The sequence below is a fragment of the Ixodes scapularis genome, unplaced genomic scaffold, assembly GCF_016920785.2.
Source record: "Ixodes scapularis isolate PalLabHiFi unplaced genomic scaffold, ASM1692078v2 PGA_scaffold47__10_contigs__length_4178495, whole genome shotgun sequence".
Classification (NCBI taxonomy): Eukaryota; Metazoa; Arthropoda; class Arachnida; order Ixodida; family Ixodidae; genus Ixodes; species Ixodes scapularis.
In genome coordinates this window covers 2,312,826-2,335,041 of record NW_024609876.1, presented here as the reverse complement: position 1 = coordinate 2,335,041, position 22,216 = coordinate 2,312,826, and the positions used below count along the sequence as shown (strand labels likewise).

Here is a 22,216-nt window from a genome sequence, read left to right as displayed (position 1 = left end):
GGATAATTTCTGTTTTATATGGACCCCAAATACAATGCAATGCACCTCCGTGAAAGCTGCGCCAGTCTCGACCGTACAGAATGGTTGACGCGAGACGGGCAAATGGCTGCCGTAAGGCCGTTCTCGTGTTGATTATTTGAGTCTGCCTTGGCCCGCAGAAAGAGGGTGAACAGGCTCAAAATGTAAGTGAAATTAACCGCATTTGTGTTTGCAGAATGTAATGTGATTTCTGGGAGATGATCGTGTCAAGCGAGAAATAAAGAAAACGATGGGCCAGGCAAGGCTTACGTCTACCGAATAGAATAGGCCGAAACGCTAAATACTTTCTGCCCCCCCCCCCCCTCCCCCCCTCCGCCGGTCACGTGGTATAAAAAGTCCCTCATTCCCGCCAGCGGGAATCGCCGCATTCACTAGCATACCGTCCCCGCGAAAGATTGAGGGTGGTACCGTTGTACACAGTTGCCAATTGCTCCTAGTTCAGAGGAATGTAATCCAAGTCAGTTGTTGTTTGTTTGTTCGTTCATTTATTTGTTTATTTTCGTTGCAGGACTACCCAAGGCACAGGCATCCGGGTTGGAACGAGGGCTCCATCGCCTACCACGCGGGTCTGTGCTCTCGTTTGTTTTAGAACCGGCATTGCTTAGAAGGCAGATTTGTCTTACCCACTACGTCGGTGTTGTTATCCCCTTTATGCTTGTTTGCTGTAAAAGGCCCACTACAATTTATTCAACGAGAATCTTTGTCGGCCTGGTCGGTGCATGATCGGGGAACTTGTTAAGTCCAAACAAAGATGGACAGAAAGAAGGGGACACTGACGAGCGCTTGTTTGTGCCCATCGCTGTTTGCGCGTTCGAGTTTCTTGGGCACAATTAATTCAGACTTTAAGAGACCAGTCAATTCTAATTTATTTATCGGAAGTTTGAATTGTCCACAGAATGGGAAGAATGGAACGCAATCACAAGTGGGGATGTCTAACTTTTGTCCAACCCTAGGTTCGACCGATTACCTTCTAAGTTTTATCAAAATATGAAAAAAGTTTGGCATCTTGAGCATTGTTCCCAAGTGTTTTACATGATATAAAACTAACTTGTAACATTGTACTCATTTCATTAGTTTATTTTATGTGTCCTATCAGTCTTCAATTGCCCTGTACTTGTATTGCATTGTGTAACCTATACTGCTCATGCTGTCTTGCCTCGTGACTGCTAAAATAAACAAATAAACACCCTCAAGATGTTGAACCTCTGTCTGACCCATGTGGGGACAAAAGCATAATCTGCATTTGAAATGGCGCAAAATCTAAAAACTTAAAACATGCGTCATTCTAACTCTTGGAATAGGGTATTTTGCGCCGGGCATCACTCTCCATTCAACGTTTAAGAATGAGGCGTGAGAGTTCTTACTCTCAAAGTTGTAACTCGACGATTTGTACGACTTTTCGCAGATGACGGCAAGATCTTCGTGGGGAGCGGCGAGGGATCCTGTTTCGGTCCCAGGTGCAAAAAAGGTGATCTTGCTTCCTCTTTTTCTTTGCATGTTCCATCACTTGTTTTTACGAGAGCTAGCGGCATCGGAAAGTATAATTTAAATTGAATGTTGGACTTATCCGCTTTGCGTGTCCCGTCAATTCGTCAATTTCATTGTAGCGGGATTCAAGAGTAATTGAATTAATGTGGTAGACCTCCACAGGTGTGAAAGTCTATCGAAATAAATTGATGTGTTGGAGTTGCTGCCTGTCTCACCTATAAGCTCCCAAAAGCATTTTCAGTTGTTGCATTTTAAGCGGGTCATACATTTGATTAGTGTGGTTTCCCCTAGTATTGTGTCGTAGGAGTTTACCATATTTTATTATGAGCTAAAAGCAGGTTCCATTTACAAATATCAAATGAAAAGTTCAAGTGTTTAATATTTTACGGCATACATACAAACAGCCAATAATGGGAGCAAGGTGAATGCGGGCCAGTGGCTGCCTATTTTGCTCCTATCAGCGATCTATCGAAGAAAGTTAAGGTGAAAAATTAGTTGAATCAGTCGAATCAGGGAAGAGTGCAACCTCTTACAAGAATGCAAAAGGGTGATTCTTATTGCATTTTAATTTCCTGTCCTTCTCTTGAGTAGGCCCACCCTCATAAGAAGAAATTGTTGCCAAAATTTCTGCACAGATTGTCGTTCAAATATGATAGCATTTTGTACCATCTTGTTCTAGGGTCATTCTCCTGAAATTTAAATATTAATGTGACTGTCAAGTAACTTTCAAACGCCTTCCTTCCATCATTCTTAAAATAGTTTGTATAGCATAGCATCAGGATGCCCTAAAAACAAATATTTGCAAGTTCTTATAATTAAAACTATTTCGAAAAAAAAAAATTAGTTTAGATTGTATCCTCTATGTAATTTCAGCATTTGTTTTGTATCTGCTAACTACCACACAAGTTTCAAAGGCGTAGACTTTTGTTGTAGCAAAGTAAACTTTTAGAAGTTTGACTTAAAGAATCGTACAGCTACATCAGCTCCCATTTATGATATGATCTGAGCGTCCAGTGTTGCTAAAGTATTTGTATTTTTTCGAATTTTAAAAGGAAACAAGTGTGACCGACCTGTATGCCAAAAGTATAACGAACAATATAAATGTTGTCATGCTTATTGGGGTGTGCTATATGGCCCACCCCAATGACTCTAGAAAGGCACAAATTAAAGGGTACTCCAGCTTTATCTTAAAGGCCCGTTCACACTCTTGCGCCCTCTTAAAACTGGGTTCCTTGAAACCTCTTACAACGCGAGGACACACTGGTGCCATCTATTGGGTAGCAGTGTAAACTTGGCGGTCCGGCATATTTTTTTTTTTCTTGCGCATTATCCTTTTTTTCTTGGCTCAAAAAACTTTTGTCAACGTTATAAACGAGCCTTTCTTATAGGCATTACGCACATTTGACCTCGGAAATCCCGCAAAACCTTCGCTCTTGTGAAATGCAGTTCCAAGGTCACCGCATAGATGGCACCAGCGTGCCAGTGTGTTCTCTCCGAAAAAATTTTAAGAGGTTCTAACAAGTCTCGTCTCTCTTGGTCGTACTTGGTTGCAAGGGTGTGAACGGGCCTTTATAGTCCCCAATGTGTCTAAAAATTTGCTAAACACACTAACAAACATTGCTAAAATAGTAGCCCAAATATTGGGCCAAAATGAAATTTTGGGTGAAGTTATTGTATTTACAATTTTGGTCCTCACCGTGTTTTTCAAAGTGAAAGTCCCTACTGGCAACAATTAAAAATTGACGTCAGGTGAAGGCTGGGTTTCACTCTTTGGACTGTAGACTTTGTTCCCAACTGATTACTAGCAGTTTCATAGTGTCAAATGAATGCTTTGGAGGCTTGATCCAGGACCGGCACAGCAGCACAAAACAAATGCTCAGCATAGTCCATTTTTAGACCGCCCGCTTGACCCACCAGCCTGGCTTCCCCTGACGTCACAGCAATGAAAAGCGCGGGTATATTTGAATGTTGGTTTTGGCATCATTTTCACTTGCCGATTGCACAAACACTATTCTGAATTTCTCAATACAAAGTAGCATATCTGAAAGGGTATAGCCCTGTGACGCCGAAAATAGTTAGTTGGGGTAGCCCCAAAAAAATGCCAAAGCGCCGCTTTAAGTAAGCTTCTATATTTGTTGTGTTACACAGCAAAAATATAGCCTTACTTAATTTGTGCCCCCCTGGAGTCATTAGGGGGTGCCATAGCATGCTCAACCCCACTTCTGTGCACACCTATGTAGGGGCATCGAAACATTGGTGGTTGAGAACCAATGCTCTAGCAGGTCCCATAGACGTGATCTCAATACATTGTGCGGCATCCTTAGGGGACGTGATGGGCTGCGGCATTCTGTTTCCCCGGGAGTATGTGGCCGAGGAGGAGGAGTGTGGGGCAGAGGAGCGTCTCCTGGACAACAGCCCCTGGTCCCTGGGGGGACCTGACGAGGACAGCGACAACGACGAGGGCTGCCACTGCTGGAGGGAGGCCGACGACCCCTTCGGGCAGGAGCCCCCTGATGCCATCCTGGTTCAGGTGAGGAAATCGAACGCTGGGGAGGGCCTGCGGAAAAGCCTGCATGTAAGTGGGCTAGCACTGGGAAAGCCTTGCTGATGTTTGTCAAGTAGCAGGAAAGGCCTGCAGTTAACGGTTCACACTGGGAAAGGCCTGTATATAACAGTGGGCTAGCACTGGGAAAGGCCCGCATGTGTTTGGAAAGTAATGGAAAAGGCATGCAGATAACAGTGTGCTAATACTGAAAAAGGCCTGCAGATGTTTGGCAAATAATGGTAAAGGCCTGCATATAACAGTGGGCTCACTGGGAAAGGCTTGCAGGTGTTTGGCAAGTAATGTAGGAAAGGCCTGCAGATAACAGTGGGCTAGCTAGTACTGGGAAAAGCCTGTAGATGTTTGCCAAGTAATAGGAAAGGCCCTCAGGCAACCTTTGGCAATGCTCGGAGAGGCCTGCATATGACGGTGGGCTAACAATGGAAAGGCCTGCTGATGTTTGGCAAGTACTAGGGAAGGTCTGCAGATAACAGTGGGCTAATACTGGGAAAGGCCTGTGGATGATTGTCAAATCATAGGAACGGCCTGCAGAGAACCTTTGACAAATGCTTGAAAGGCCTGCATATAACAGTGGACTAACACTGGGAAAGGCCTGTAGATGTTAGGCAAGTAATAGGAAATTGCTACAGATAACAGTGGGCTAATACTGGAAAATGCCTGTAGATATTTGGAAAATAATAGGAAAGGCCTGCATACAACACTGTTCTAGCACGGATGGCCTGCAGACAGCCTTTGGCAAGCACTGGGAAAGGTCTGCAGTTAACAGATTTAACAAGGCCTGCAGAAAACCTTTGCCAAGCACAGGGAAAGGCCTGCTCACCACAGGATGTTAACACTGGGAAGACCTGCAAACAGCCTTTGACAAGCACTGGAAAAGACATGCAAACGCTTGGCAAACAATAAGAAAGGCCTGCAGCAAACTTTGGGGGAGGCGTGTAGCAAAAGGTTGCTGCAGACTTTCGGCAACAATAAGAAAGGCCTGCCCCAACCTTTGGCAAATACTGGAAAAAGCCTGTGGACAAAGTTTGGCAATCACTGGGAGAGACCTGCGGACAACCTTTGGTAAAAGAACAATGTGCAACAAATTTAAATGTCCTGTAAACAATCTTACCCACTCTCTTCTTAAAACTGTGAGTTGGGCTAGTTGGTACTTATGCATGGTGGAAAATATGCCTAAAAAACACGGACAAAGAAAGAAGCACACAGGACGAGGCGTACGCTTCGTCCTGTGTGCTTCTTTCTTTGTCTGTGTTTTTTTAACCGCATTTTCCACCATGCTTACCATTCTCACCTCAATATTTTGCAAAGTGTAAGTTTCAGCAATATTTCGCAGGTCAACATTTTGAGATTTAAACTGACATGCTATACAGGAATTTTCAGCTAACAGATTCACCTGGTGGTCTAGTTAGTTGAACATTGTAACATGTAGAGGCGAAAGACAAGGGCAAGTAGAAGAGGGATGCAGGACAGGCACAGGATAGCGCCTGTCATGTGTTCCTCCTATACTGGTCCTTGTTTTTCCGCTACATATGTTGCAGTGTTTGAGCTAATGTGTGCCAAGACTTAGAGAAAGCTGGTGCATGCGATGCATGTCAGACTAACGCGGTATTGTTCACAGTCGTACTGAGCAAGTCAAGATATTTGTTGCAATGTGCCAAACGGACTGATTAATACAGATTAATTAGCTAACATTTATATATTAATGTGTCCACAAACTTTTTTATAGAGAAGTTATCGAGAGCGTTGAGAAACATTCGACCGTGTCGTTCGTTTGGGAATGGGGTGTGAATGTGGCATTTGTAGTTCCCCTAAGACATCCCGTATTTTCTCGCGTATTACCCGCCCCTGCATATGACTTGCACCACCAACTTACTACCCTCAGAAAAAAAAAAAAGCAAAAAGATGCCTTGCACAGTACCTGCACTTACCATGTAAAGCAGTGTCCAGGTCTTGCTCTAAACCCAACCTTTATTTTCAATACGCTCATTGCTGCAGTGACTGCAGCTATCTGAGGTGCCTTTATTGTCGCAGGCAGCGTCTTAATCCATGCCAACAATGTGCTTGCTGATGCAGCACTTTTTTAAACCGTTCAGCACCATCTCCTTTGGAAAGGTCGCAGTCACGCCGGAGCTCTGTCGATACAACATGACCCCGACGTCTTCTCTCCCCGATGAACTTTTTAAAAGCGCCTTTTCAAGCTCGGGGCATGCATTAGTTTTTGGACCACGGAACCATCTTCGGTCGTGGCTTGCAGTCTACAGGCCATTCTTTCTCCATTTTCACGCGTGTGACTCGTCGACATCGTAGCGGCCATAGTTTCGGCCTGCCACTCAATTTCGAATTTCTTCGGCAACAAATCCGACAACGATCAGATCCTTCGCCGAAAAGATTGGAAACTATGAAAATCGTTGCCGTCAACAGCAACTTACATTCGACGGGAACAATGCTTCACGCATTGTTGTCTAACGTGATTAGACGATAATGCGCGAACGTTGCTGCCGAAACCTTTGATGGCAACTCTTTGATAGCAACGTATGCACAATTTGTTGAATTTACGGCTCAGCTCGGCTGCTCGGTCCGCAAAAGCAATGCAAAGATGGCTACTCGAAAAAAGGAGAAGGTGGGAAGAAGGAAGTGCCTAAGAAAGACCGGAGAAGAGGGACTCCGAGAAAACTATACCCACGACTTCATGCGCATTGTCGTGAAGCCGTGCTTCACCTTTGATTCTTTATAAATTTTGATGCGGGTTATACGTGATAAAATACGGTACTAGATAACAGAACCTCCTGGGGTGGACGCATTTAGGCGGGAATTTTCAGGTGTGTGTAATAGACCCTTTTCAAAATTCAATGCCATCTGGAGGCTCAAAAAATAGTTTCACTTTCATCAAACTAATGGCAGTCATGGGGCTGTATTTCATTGGGCACCGTCACTTTCACGCATCAGTGGCAGATAAAAATTTGCCCTTCGACCATTTCATAATTCTTGCTTGATTTGTTTAAGTTTCAACGATGTAAACACAAGAACTGACCAGTACAGAGCAGCGACCCATAAGTAGACTTCAGTGCTTTTGGATAAATCCAAAATATTCTATAAACACTCCCCGGTAATATTTCCATTAATTCGGATTTATCCAAAGAACAAAAAATTTTGCGGGTTCGCCGCATTTCCTATGGAAATGCGGCAAACCCGAAGGTCTTTAAACAATACGGCACAGTTTCGCACGGGAGACAAGAGATGGTGCAAGCGGTCGCGACGCCAACTGCTGCCAACGAACGGGCATACGGCGCCGAAAGCCGACGTCTTTAGCAAACAATCGTTTCGACTCAAAAGCGGCGCGAGCTTTTCTGATATCAGTTGCCGATGCATTATTTTATCATCCTTACTGATAAAGCATATTGAATGGACAGATAATCGATTAGAAAAATGGTTTGCCGGGATATTTTGACTGTTTTTGTTCGGGGTACTGATGTCGTCTGCTTTGCAGTTCCTTGTTACCGCGCCTGTTTTTGTTTCTGCAACTGCCGCCGCCTGCGGAACGCGCTCCGCTTTTGAGTCGAAAAGGTTGTCTGCTAAAGACGCCGGCTTTCGGCGCCGTATGCTCGTTCAATGGCACAGTTGGCATCGCAACTGCTTGCGCCACCTCTTGTCTCCCGTGCAAAACAGCGCTGTATTGTTTTAAGACCTTTGGTTTTGCTGCATTTCCATAGGAGCTAAGGCTTTTTCTCTCTTTACTTTTTCCTCAGCTAAGTTCGCTCTTTGCAAATTTTACAAAAAAAAATGCACTATTTGTGGGCAACGCTGCACAAAGTCGTAGCGTGATAGTTAAGAAACCGAATTTGTGGTAGATTTAAACAGCCTGGCCACTCCTTGATACACCCAGTAGTAGTTGTGCTTCCTAGAAGGAAAGATAGTGTTTTTATACCGTTGAAAGCTGTGAACTTATAGATTTCGAAGGATAGGGAGGGCACCTGAATCGTTCATGCTTCCAAGCAGTTACGTCCAGGAGTTTAGTTATTTCAAAAGATGGACTGTTATTGAGGCTGCACTTTCTCGCAATATTTGTTGTGGGATATAGTTAGTATGTCAACGGCAAGGGCAAAAATGTCAAATGCAGCTGCAGAAGTATCATTTGATACAGGTGAGTTCTGATGAATTTGGGGTATGTCTGTGTGTGGACGTTTTATTTTGTAACGAAAATTTGAAAAATTAAGCACAATGTAAGAGACTTTGAATGAAAGAGAATTTGGAATCCGACAAAAAATTAATTTGATAAACCCCGAACTTTTAGGAAAAAATGAACTAAAAAAAAAAACCTCTGAATTTTACGAGAAATGAACTCCGACGACACTGAATCATACCCATAAGCCCATTGATAAAATTTCCGCCATCCGAGGGTTTTAGAACCAAAATCTTTCCAAAATAAACGCCTACGCAGCCTCATGCCAAATTTGTGTGTCACATTGTACCAACGTCTCGTACGATATTAACGAACACTCGTTAATATCTTTTTTTCCCTTCATCGGCCTCGAGAAGGCCGCCATTAGTTTGCCACAGACGCCGTACACTGAGACAACGGTAGCCACCAGGCCGAATTTCGAAAAAGGTCTATCGCCACCGTACTTCACGGTGACGGCTGCCGTAGGGTTAACGACGTTTGAACGGGTCTTAAAGGGTACTCCGGCCGTTTTGTGAGCTACCCCCAAAAAAATTGCATTCTCCGAATACCCGGACTTTAGTCTTCACGCTATGCTATTTATTGCCTCGAAACTCAAAATAGCTATTGACAAAACCGTAAATGAAGATGATGCCGAAACCAGCATTCAAATATCCGCACGTTCTCCAGTGGTGTGACGTCACAAATGGCACAGTCTTTCAGGTTGCGCAGGTAGTTTTAAACAGAGTATGTCGAGCGTTGGTTTCGTGCTTGTCAGTGAATGAGCTTCCGAGCATTGTTTTCCCACCATCAAACGTCTTGTAATCAGTTGGTTACATGATTTACTGCCCCCTTGGTACCATTTCCGTCGTCACACTTCAGTGTTGCCAGTGGGGGCTCTTGGTTTTGTGAAACACGATAAGAACAAAATGATAAAATTTTTTTTTTCTTTTTTTGACAAAATATTTGGGGGACTGATACAGCTGTGTCTATCAGTGTGTTGAGCCAATTTTGAGGCAAATGAACGCCCATAAAAAAATCTCTAGAGAACACCCCTTTAAAACCGACCCACTGCTTCTCCTTCGGCAGGTGTTCTTCACGCACAACGGTGTCAACGTGGGTCGGCGGGAAGTGGCACTTCCCCGCGGCGGTCTCTACCCGACGGTGGGGATGCTCAGCCGGAAGGAGAAGGTGAAGGTGGACCTGCACCCACTCACGGGCTGAGCGCCGCCCGCCTCCGCCAACTCTCCTGCGCCATCATCTCCGCTCCGAACTCTTGGGGGTGGGACCGATCGCTCCAGCGAGAGCCTCCCGGTTTTGTCGGACGTTTCGAAAATACCCTTCCTATAAACAAAAACTAAACTCCCAAAATTTTTTTTTTTTAAGTGCTCGGATAGGGGTTGTTACGTAAGTCACGTTTGGAGCGCGGGTTCTCGTACAAACTGCCAAATTTCTTCGACCGTCTCTGCCGCTAGGTAAAGTGGATTTCCAGTTTGAGCGCTGCTTTAGCAGATATAAGCCACTCACTGGTGCGTAACAACGTGCCAAGCATTTCCTCGTGTGCGCATTATTGTTTACGAGGCCCGGAAACTTCTGTACCTGTTTACCGCGTTGATGTCGAGACTGCGAGGGGTTAAGCTGACATCCGGGGGCCGCCTTTTTGTTCCTGGTGCAAAGGGGGCGCAGTTGGCGAACGTCGCGATTAAAAAGTGTGATGTCTCGTGCTCGAAGGTGTGGATTTGACGAGTTCGGGCATCGTCGTTCCGCCCCTTCGCGGACGTTTGTAATGCTTCTGGAAGACAGAAAAATATTTCCCACCATTTCAAGTAACTGGCAACTATGATTTTAAGCACTGAGTTGGCTCGAGTGCTTTCCTTTGAACCTTAGCTTGTTTTGTGGCACGAGATATGTGCACGTCACAGAAAACTTCCCGAAAAAAAAAAAAAAAAATTTTAGTGCTATATGTATCTTGTAGTTAGGAGGGATTATGATACATGCTTTTTTAATGTTGCGCTCAAAAATTTTTCTTTCTCTTTTTTTCGAGGAAAGTTTGCTCTGTGACGTACGCATCCTATCCAGGTACTTTCTTTAGTGGGGACACTACCCAGAAAAAATATATTTCTGCCAAAAAGGTTGATTTGAAAAATGCCATATTTACATCCACCAACATCTAAAGAGTATTCCCAAAAAATTTTATTAGTTTACACTGCATAGTTAGTTTTTTATAAATTATTTTTGGTCCACCAATGCTAAAGAAAAGGTAGAGGTTGGAGCACTTTGAACGTATATTTCTCAGTTCAGCTTTTTGGCAGCGAATCCCACCTTATAAAACCATCATTTCAGTATGAAACTATCGAGAGACTTAATATTTGCGGCTTATGTGCTGAAATTTGATGGAGCCGGTTACTATGAAATTAGATTTTGCATTTTCAATCCGTGAGGTTTTCCCGGAACTGCATTTCACTAGAGCAAAGGTTTTGCAGTATGCACGAGATGAAATGTACATTCTATGAGAAACAGTCGTTTATAACTTTGTCAAAAGTTTTCGAGCCAATGAAGAAAGAATTATGCGTAAAGAAAAGTAAGAAATATAGGGAACTCGCGAGTGTTCGATTAGCCGATGGGCGGTGCCACCACGTTCTGTTGTCATGGGAAATTTCGAGAGGTTTTTAACATACTCGGTCGTAAGCAGTCGCAAATGTGCAAATCAGCCTTTACTAAAAACTTTATTCCTTGAATTGCAGCTTTTTTTTTAAAAAATGCATATTCGGAACTCCAGAGTTTTGGCATGTATGGATAACAAGGAACACTCTCACAGAGTCTTGTCATTGTGCACTGAGAAATAATGTCAAAAATAATTATTCTTTATATGTTGGTGAGGAGTGCTGCACTGCGTAGCACTCATGATCCAAAAGTGAAAATAGCTGAAAGCAAGGTCAGTATATCAGAAGAAGCTTGAGGAAGACATCACCTAGACTGCTGGAAAGGATTTCCGACATTTAAGATGCAAAAATTAATTTTTAAAGCGTGTTCTTGAAACTTCAAGTGCATTTATCTCAGCTTCACTTTTTGGCAGCAAATCCCACCTTATAAAACTATCGTTTCAGTAGGAAACTACGGAGAGACTTGATATTTGCGGATTGTATGCCAAAATATTTTCGAGCCGGTTACTGTGAACTTAGATTTTGCATTTTCATGTTCCTTTATTATGAAAAATTGTAATTTGCAAAACTTGGCAAATGTAAAAAAAAAAAATTCATAATTTTTTTTTATCTGAAAAATGCATATTTTTTTATTTCTTTTTATAGTAACCGGCAACAAGCGTTTCAGTATGCATTCCACCAGAAAAATATGTGGTGATCAACACCATTTCTCAACGACAAATTCATTCAGCAGATTCCATGCAAAGCTACGCTTTACTTCGTTCTGGGGGTGTAGAACCTCATAAAATTGGTTCACAGGGCTGAAACTTTGCATGCCCTCCTTCTATATGGCTACAAACAGCACCTGCAAATTTCACGCCGATTGAGTGAGCGGTTCAAAAGTAGACATGCCCAGGTAGTGTCCCCCCTTAGTAAAGTGTTCATCGTAACCGACAACATCGGGCCTTGGTGTCGACTGCTTCGCAAGGCCAACTGCATTGCGGAGGGTGTTTTTTTCGTCGCATAAAGCTGAGTTTCTCCAGCTCAATCGTGTCGAGGAATGCCCGTCTCTCTCGATTGAGAGCCGAGGTACGCCTCCCGGTCTCGACGTTGACACAGTACAGTACCACAGAAGTTTATGGCCTAAACATCAATGTGTCGGATTGGAAGCGTCCGACACATAGTTACGTGTCGATTGGTGGCTCTGATCCACTGCAAAAGCGCTTAAGCCAGGAGAACACTTCACTAAAGGATACGGACGGCTGAGAAAATTTGGGAGCCCGGGGAAACTGTCGAGGGTAGCTCCTGGGTTCCTAGCGACCCCGTTTGAGAACCCGTGTCGTAGAGTGTCGGTACGATTCTGTCGTAATATTGTATTTTTTGGACTATAGTCCGCGGACTGTGCGCACTGAGAAGTTTACGTTTTAACGCAAAAGCGTTAAGGAGCTCGTGAAGCAGAAAAGTCGGTAGCGTGACGAGAAAATCACGGACGCGAAAATCCTGATTGGTCGATAGGGTCACGACATCTCAGCCACACGACCTCAAGTGGGAATTTCTAACTACGCTCACGTGAAACGTGACGTCACGCGTGGAATGAAAGTGATAGAAAGACGAGACATGTAATGCGAATTAAAGGTCGCTGCATGTCTCAAACGATTTCACTTTATGAAGTAATTCATTTGCCTTAAACGAAAAATTGAATAATTTTAGGCAGAATTTTATCCCACGAACCTTCGGTTGGGAGGCAAACACAATACTGACTTGGCCACTGTGTTCGCCGCACTTCCTGCTTACTGGCAGGAAGAGCATGAGAAGCGAATGAAAAGGCAACGCAAACGGGGCCCGATAACGCTATCGTGTTCCACTCTTAAAGGCGAAGCTTAAGTTTCCTTTAAGTTTTTATGTGGTGCAGACTCTCTACGAGCAAACTATAGTTACTTGTTTTTTCGAGGTTCTTCGTGACAAGGTGCGACAGATTTTGTGGATGACTGAGTATGTTATTGAGGATTTATGCGCAATAAGAGCTTTTTTGTGAGCTAATATAGTGGGCATTTGTCGAGGTTTGCGGCGTAAAAACATTTTTATGTGCAGACAAGGCATAGAAAGAATGTTTTTCCTATATAAGGAAAAACATTTTTTTTTTTTAGACTGAAATCCATTTTTGCAGACTACACAGGGACTATAGTCCAGAAAATACTGTGCTAGACAAAACCTGTCAACGATTTGTTTTTTTGGTGCGTTTTTTGTGCCGAACTTCACGAGTGCAACTTTCTCCACTTAGAAAGATGAGGAAAAAATACCTTTTATTACCGATTGCAGGGAGCGTGTTCAACTGGGATGGATTTTATATTCTAGCTTTTTACAAAATGATTATCGGTGGCTATCGAAATATAACCGAGAATAATTTGAGCTTTATTGGGGAAGGTGCTTTTAGCATTTATTTGACGGCACGCGACTACGAGACGTTTCTGGCATCCTGTGATTGAGACGCGAGGCTTCCTTTTCTCTTTGGAACAATGTACAAATATGCTTATAAATGACGACGGTGTGCGATTTGTGTGAATAGTAGAAATAATGTGAGACTGTAAACTGCCTACTGTAAATATTTATTGGCGTTAAGGTGGCGCGGACATATTTGCGAACTTTTGGTACCGTTCAGAGGAGCGTAGTCATAGTCACGACACCCCCGGTAGTTTTTCTCTCTCTTCGGTTGCTGTAAGAAAGCTTCAAATGTGGCGTGGCTAAGCCTGGCCTCTTTCATTGCTGGCGTGCGGCAGTTTTCAATTCCAGTCTGTTGCTCCATCTTGGTGCCGCCTCGACGACTTGTGAATGATGCATTTCATTTGAGCACACTACTATTGTAACTGGTTATGATGTCGTGGAATGGCAGAATGCGTGTTTTCTACGAGAACATTCTGTATAATGGTGACACCCGTATGGGCGAGGAACACTAGAGTTTCATATGTTAGTTATTCGCGTACGTTTTCAGTAACGATCGTCGAGATCAATGATGTGTCTATGCCCGTTTTCACCTCAAGAACCGTGGTAAAAAAAGTCCGGCTTCTCGCGGAGCTTTACTGATTTCCCCCTTTATGTAGAGAATTAAGATATATGTAGGTGAAATGTAGATTAGATATACGTTATCTTATTAAGACGTACACGTTCCAAACGTCAAAAGAACCACTTTTTCTTCGACAACCAAATCTCATAAGAACTACTTGGCGCCGCGCATCAACAATGCGCAAAACTAGCTTTTTTTCTTGAGGTGAAAACACATATAGCTAGGTACTTCAGATGGACATCCTTTTTTCTTTTGAAAAGCACTTCTGTGTTGTTGTTTTTATTTTTTGGAAGGGCAGAAAGTTAAAACTATAAATGTGTTTTACTGGTTTCTTACTTTGCTTAATGTTAAAGTAAATGAAGCAGTTTTGTCGAGACCCCATTCGCGGCTCGACCTTAACTGACTGGAAAATCTGCACGTTGCTAACAGCTAGGTACTAACTTCAGCTTGTATGTAATATATATAGATAATAGGATTGCTAGTCAAGGTATACTGTAATCACGTTTCTGCATCTGCTTCGCCTTGAAATGTTGAGTCATTGTGGTCTAACAGAGATGACTGAACACTTCATTTTGTTTAACCAGGTGTTGTGGTACTATGAAGGAAAAAACCAAAACATAGTAGTGACATAAAGAAAGCTCCGCACAGTTGCTTCTCTGTCTGTGCTTAGAAGCAGCGACAGATATTTTCTTCACAGTGGAAATGGATGTGTGGCCATTATAGGCATTAATGCGTGGCTGGTTCGAGATGCTATACATGGCTTCTTTTCTCGAAGAATTATTGCAGCAATTTTCACGGGCCAGCTTGGGGCAGCTATATCAGATATGCAGGCTTTATTTTTAAAATAAAAATGAATACTATGCCCATATTGCTTTGTCTTCATAATTACAGATTTCTTTTTTATCTTGGCTAGGGCCTCAAAGTCACCAAGTAATTGTCTTGGGTATATTTAGCCAGCGGGAAGTTAGTCAGCCCTAAATCTCTGTGCCTCTGCCCTTGATGTGAAGTTTTGTCAGTGCAGAACTAAATTTGTAGCATGTGGTCTTTGACATGCGTCATGCAGTAGTGATACGCGACTGCATGCCGGTGCGGCGCTCATCCAGATTGTAACGGAGAGGGGCAGGCATTGAACCCAGGATCCCTGAGTTCAGTCACTGAGAGATTATAAAGAGGTGACAAGAAATCTGAAACTCTGCCAAACTTGTTATCGCAGCAACAGCTAAGCAAAGATGACTGTCCTACCCAATCAGCAGTGTTTGCTTATCTCCCCCCAAAGGTAACTTGCCCCATTTCTGCAGAGACCACCACTTACCCTAACACTGTGATTACTAAAAGTGAGCTATCTTTCAGTGTTCTGAAAAAAGTAGCAAATCAAGCCAAAAATAGAGGGCGAGTTTCTTTTCGGGGATGGGACGTCTTTCCAAGATATATCACTGTAATAGGTATTGATGCAACTTTTTTTTTTTTTTAATACTTGGCATGATTGCAGAATGCTTATAAAAGGAATTAAGGCGGCTTCTAAAAATAACTGGCTTTTCTACTTGAATTTTATTATCTTCTTAACACAGAAACTTGAAAAAGTGCTTTCCTACTGCATTGCATTGTTCCATAGTGTTTTTCTTGTTTATTTTTTAAGATTTGGAATCATTGTTAAATGAGAAACCCAGCAAGCCAGTTACATTTTTTGTGTCTAACTCGGTTTACTATTAACCTTTTTCACAACTACGAGATGAAAACTCTTGCCGAAGAAACAAACTATAAATTCTCTTTCGGATGCATTTCTTTTTTTGGCAAACTGCATACTGGCAAAACCTGCATGCCCGAAATGGCTGCCGTTAGATCATACCCCAAGGGTGGAGAAATGAGGGATATGGGTAATTGATAAGAGCGTGTAAACATGACACAGGTTCTAAATCAGAAAGCAAGTCTCAAAACGGTAGTCGACATTTCATCGAAGGTCTTAGTTTCAAGACATCTTCTCGAAATTAGGGTGGGGCTGGTGTTTCGGGCAGGTTTTAGTTACAGCGTGGCCCGTTGACTTTTAAGCATTTGTCTTTTTGATGTTGGGGAGACCTTTTAATGCTGTGGTTGCGCAATGACTAGTGCTTTTTTTGTGCCGCCGGAACCGCAAGTGCCTTGTTAGCTTTGGTCAAAGTGCCCCTCGGTGGTTTGCCGTGCAATCTCTAGATTGTTTTTAACTAGAGTAAGGTTTTTCTCTCAGGTGGCTGCAGCCGTGCTTGTCGACCGATGGCACCGTCAGATTTGTGCTTAACAAATCGATCCAATTCGTTCTACCGCTGCCAACTTTAGTCCTTGCTATTTGTGACTGCTTGTAGCTAGGGTTCCGTTTTCGTGGGGTTTATGTTTCTCCGAATCGGGGATGTTTCTTCTCTGACTTTCTCCCGCAGATTCGGTGTTTTTCAGTATCGATTTTCGGTGTCGGGCAAAAAATTGCTTTTGTCGGGGCCCACGTCGAAGAAAATAGGGTTCCATAACCTGCACTGAACATGCGCGAGACCCCGAATACTTGGTAAACGACCCAGTACTGCTAAGAAAAATACATAAGAGGTGTGGTTCCAAAATAGCTTTGTGAGCTGTGTTCTAAGGCAATGCAAAACAAAGCTATAAATAAGAGATAGTTTTTGCGTGAAGCTCTGGTTTTTCTTATTCGAGGGAAGCTTCAATTCGAGGGTTTTTGGTTTTCCCCGGTTTGGAGGAGACTGGCTCAGGGATTAGGGGGGAGGGGATTCATTTTTGGGGTTTATCGGTATTTATCGAAAATACAGAACCCATACCAAGCAGTCGCCTTTGCTTGTTCGCCTGCCAGCTCCCCGGCTCTCGGTGAAATACCATCGTGAAGTGGGCGATACGAAAAGTGTGAATACCAATTACGTCGTGCCAGATGTTGGTGTACATTTTTTTTTGTAGGTATTGAAGAAAAAAATATTATACGGTATTATTCTGGCACAATTGCTTCCGTAATTTTTACATCTCTATATTTATTGCTAGCCTCTCTACGCATTTGATCTGTCTGAGGACACATTATGCCGAGGCATTTGTGCAGACTTGCCCGAATCGCTTCGGGGTAATCCAAGAATACCTCATTAAACAGCCTACGGTAAATCTTCCTCTCAGGGTAGTGGCCGACGGCTCAAGAGATGCGAGACGTTGCTTATCGGGTTCGGACTTCTCGCTTTAGGATTTGTTCTACGGCCACTGCCCCAATCTGACTGGCACGGAGCAAATAGGATGCCCTGAACTTGCCGCAGCCTGCTTTTCTTGAGCCGTCTGTGACCAGAGTAGTGCTGCTAGGGCTTTGCAAGTATTTCAGCTGCTCAGTGGAAACACTAGTATGCACTCCCACCCCATTTGAGTAGTCCTTGCTGCAAACATACTTTCTGTTTGGAGCTGCCGGACGGTACCGCGGCATTTGTCCCCAGTCTTATTCAACGGATTACGAACACTTACGCGAGATTCCCCATATTTTATTTAGAGAAGGAACACTAATGGTGCGATTACGAGGTGTGACATTTAGGATTCCTCATAAGTTTTGCTGTAGCCTTTTTTTTCAGTGCACTTAATTTTAGTTTTTCTTTGGCGGAGGACGTGCGTCAACTGCAGTAAACTGCGATGCATCAAAGTTGCAGAGTGTTTTCGCATAACGAAGTGGAAGACACAAAAAGTACCAAACTAGCACCAATCCGATGGAACGTGCGCAGTATCCAGCAGCTTCTCACGTAAGGAACCCTATGCGCAGATGGTGTCGGAACACGAACGAGCAATAGCCTTTTTTTTTTTCGCATGCTGCAGGCCAGGCGTTTGTTCCCTGCCCTTCTTGTTTTGTTACTATAGCAGAGTAAAAAGTGCAAGAAACTGCCACTTTTGCACAGCACCACGTAGTGTGCAGCCACACTTTTTGCTAGACCATAGGAGTGAATTATAATGTGGGGGAACGCTAAAGCGTAATAGCACCGGGCCATATTTATGTGAATTAAAAGTACATTGTGCATAGATGTATTTGCTTCAGTTACATATATGATTCAGACTAGGTATGCCTCCAGGGTTAGTTACCAAGTAATGCGCGTGTTCCAGACGATTGTCACTATACAGTCAAACCCGTTTTAACGAACAGCAGGAAACGCTATGATCAGTTCGATATAGCAAGTAGTTCGATATAGCAAAAACCATTTACGACGAACTTCCACGATGTGTTCGTTGTAAGGCAAGAGCTTCTCTTTCTTTCTTATCTCTTCACTTCTGCCTTGTAACAACGCACTGAAAAGTTTTTTTTGTTTTTCTTTTGCATGCATGCAGAGGTTTTTTTTTTAGCTTATCGCCTCTTTTGAATTGATACTCTTCGTAGGCAAACGCTTTGGAGTGAAAAGATTTTTTTTTTTCTATGTGTGCATGCAGAGTGTATTTTTTTAGCTTTCTCCCGTTCTGAGTTGCTTCTCTTCGGTCAATTTTGTTAGCAACTTGAGCTTTTGGAATTTTCTTTCTTTCCTACTTCTATTTTGGGGGAAGGGACAGGCTAGAAGACGATTGCTTGCACAGTTTTTGGAAGCCTTTCGGGGGGGGAATAAAGTTTGATATAGCCAATATGTTGTTCGTTATAAAAAACACTTTTTATGTGCATTTTTATTTAAATTTTCCGCGAGTTCGATATCGACAATAATTCGTTGTACGGGGGTTCGTTCTGAACGGGTTTCACTGTACTACCTAGTTTGATGTGGTACCTTCGACATGTCTGCTTCTATGTCAGCCTGCTTTTACTCTCATCCTTTTACCATATATGTTTGGGGACGAGTGCTCACGTTCATTGTCGCTCGATTCGAAAGTTGCATTTCGATGCTTGCACCGCTGCTTCGGTGGTTTGTTTAGTTTGCTTGTCGTTCATTGGCCCGTTCCGAAAATGTGCTGCTACCTATGCAAACAACTGAGCAGGTGTAAATAACTTGTTCCAGCTAGAGTGTGCCAACGTAGGAGGTTGTAAAAAAAATACATGTTTTATCAACACTGCAGTTCTTCATTCATAAGCAATTTTAAATGAAAATGTGTCATCTTATGTCTGAAAAAAACATGTTCTTTTGGATACATTCGTATCCTGTTGGTGGAATGACCATTTGGATGACAAATTATTAAGTTAATTGGGTGTTTAGTCTTCATCCAAACGGTTTTATTGAGCACAGGTTCTGTTTTAGTCTACTTATGCAGGACACGATTGTATTGAAGTTATTTATCTGAAAATAAATTTATCAAATTTATGAGCAAAACTTTATTCCTGTCAGTCTGTCATGCGCTTCTTCTATGGAGAACGGTTGTTCCTGAGAAATTCTTTGACGAAAACATTCTCTGCATAATTTGAGCCATGTTTTGTCGGCATGATGTGCAACTAAGGGTCTGTAGTAAGGTCATCATTTCTAGTCTTAGTGATCAGTTACTGCTGCATTTGCAGCGTATAATTGCTGCCATGTTTCCAAGTGTCAATAAACCGATTGTTACCTTCCGTTGTGCTTGTTCGTCACTGGCTGGGGAGAAGACGCTCGAAACGGATTTTGTGGATAACGTTGTTGACATTCCATTGAAGCATCTGCCATTTTCCTTCTTGTAATGCCTGTTCACTTATGCTTGAATTAATGTAAATGAACAGAAAAACAGGTAGCATCCATATGTTAACCACAGTTTTCAGTTTTACTAATTTCTTTTTCAAATAAAATACAAATTTCGGTTCACAAAAAAAAAAGAAAGGCTCGAGGTACACCTAAGCATTCCTTATGAGTTGTCAATGCGAAAGCATGCAAGCCGCTCGTATCGCTTCCTTATTTCGTCTGCTGCATACTTTTTGTCGCCGGTCAGTGCACGTGCTCCTCTGGTAACCTTGGACGCTCCGTGTTAACGGCGCGCTGATGGACATGCAGTGCTATGGGGTGAGTGGTCGTGGAAACTTACAAGCGCAGCGGCCAATGGGAGCCCCATCGACGTGCGCCAGCCAATGGAACTGAAGGCGAAATCGCGGAAACTAGGTGCCGTTTTCGCGCTTCAGACTGATGACGGCAGCTCGCTTCATGGAACCAGTTAATGCTTCTGCATTAAAAAAAAAATCAATTTATTGGTACTTGTAGAAACAGCACTAAAAAACACTGACAGAGCAGAAGCATGCAAAACAGCATTCGTCCTGTTTGCGTGTTTTCTCTGCCTTCGTCCATGTTCTAATGTTAACTGGGGGTCCCGTGGAGTGAGCGGACGTCATCGGTTTGAAGCGCGAAAACGGCACCTAGTTTCCCCGATCCCAAAGGACCAAAGTAAAGCTGATGGACTTCGCCTTCAGTTCCATTGGTTGGCGCGCATCGGCCACTGCACTCGTCAGTTTCCACGACCACTGACCCCATGGCACTGCATGTCCATCAGCATGCCCAGGGGAGCATGCGCGCTGACCGGCAACGAAAAGTATGCAGCAGACGAAAAAGGGAGCGGATGAGCGGCTTACATGCTTTGGCATTCACAACTCTTAAGTAATTCTTAGGCGTACCTCTAACTTTTTTTGCGCTGTTTCTACATTATGGTCAATGAAGATCAACTAGCCCAACTCTCGATGTTACTTATTGGTACTTATTATTTCCCTGAAGCTACAAAAGCGCGTGAAACTAACAAAAATAAATAGGTAATGAAGTGAATGAGTAAAATAAGGAAACACTCGGCACTACAAAAAAATGCTTTTCTAAGGATGCCACAATCCTTTCTGATCATAGTCTGCAGTATCTACATGCCAAGTAATGCTTCATTTATTTTTCTATCAACGTAAATGTAGGTATGTATAACATTTATTAGTAACATCCTTGTGACCTATCGCTATATTCTTTAGATACATTTACTTTTATCTTAATTATTTCTTTAGATGCTTTTAGCCTGCACTCAAGCTTACAGAAAAGACTGCTGAAAAAAAAAAAAAAAAAAAATGTTGACAATACCTGAAAAAAATGTTCTACAAAAAAAAAATAATCCCGCTTCACTATACATTTTTTGCTATAAAGGCTGCTTCACACGCTTTTGTTCGGTTGTAGCCAAGTGCACTGAAAGGGGTCATGAAACGATTTTCCTACTTCTTCCTCCTTAGCTTTAATCCTCAACTCAAATGCGAATTGTGAAATCACATCCTCGTGACATTCCTTCGGCACCGGTGTGATCACTCCTAGCTTCCACCGTGCTTTTTATGCACAGCATAGAACTTGTCATTCCCCAGTGACAATAAGTTCCGTCAGGGTGCTCATTGGCCACGAACGCGAATCCAAATATTCGTCGACCGATTGATTGTTGACGAGCGCATACGTCCGAGTGACGCAGTTCTCGTGTCCAATACGTGAGCTGGGCTCTGCTGACGTCAGTTTGGCGCCGGTGACGCGCTTCTGGAACCGCGGATGTATCATAGTGAAAAGGCGGAGAGCTTTCGAAGGCAAGAAGGTACAAAATAGTCCGCTATATTTTCAAATGCTCGTACCAAAAAGCTGCTCTCTCTAGCCTCTTTCTTTTGGCCAACAAAACAACATGCGATTAGTAAAGTCCCAATTTAAAATCATTCATCCCAACACAAAATTCGTTTCATGGCCCCTTGAAGCCTTGGGATCCCCTACAGCAGTTGTTCTCAAACCAGATTCCGTGGAACTCGGAGGTTCCGTGAGCTGGTCTCATGGGTTCTGCAAGCACCCAAATTGCAGTGCCCCCCTCCTCCTCTAGTATAACCTTCCACGGACCGAGCCAGGCATCGAGTTGGTGTTGTGGACAAAGCAATCTCTTCCTTCGCACTAACATGTATAGTATATATTTTACATTGTACTCCAGGTTAACCCCTTTGCCTTCTCATTCTGTCTTATTCCGTCGGTGCAATAAACTCTCGTTCACTATTTATACATCTTTATTGCCCAGTATTATCGCTTGGCAACAAGTGGGGAGGGCTTGAGGCTTGCTGGGGTTTCCTGGGACGAAGAAGTTTGAGAATTTGCTTTACGGCAAGAGAATGCACTGCTACCCTGGCACCGTCATGAGGCAACCCTGCAATCGCATTTAACTAGAGCGAAGGTTCTGCAGTACTTGCGAGAACAAAAAATGTATGTGCTGTCCATGAGAAATGCTGTTTTATAACATTGTTAAAAGATTTTTCAGCTCGTGGTGAAAACATGAAGCGTAAAAAATAAGTCTTGCAAGCTATCCTGAGAGGTCCAAACGTAACAACAAACTTGTTGCGAAGCGCAGAAACAGCAACGACACTGCAG

General features: G+C 43.1%; 1 protein-coding gene across 1 annotated transcript in view; it reads left to right on the top strand.

The window, feature by feature from the left end:
- Window positions 1-19,455, top strand: part of LOC8052623 (SPRY domain-containing protein 3) — a gene marked incomplete in the record, with an annotated part of 35,808 nt that extends 16,353 nt beyond the window's left edge. The window contains 4 exon segments of the mRNA XM_042293147.1: window positions 548-605; window positions 1,445-1,507; window positions 3,852-4,057; window positions 9,336-19,455. Coding sequence (XP_042149081.1) covers window positions 548-605; window positions 1,445-1,507; window positions 3,852-4,057; window positions 9,336-9,470 — 462 coding nt within the window.
- Between the last annotated feature and the right edge of the window lie 2,761 nt (window positions 19,456-22,216).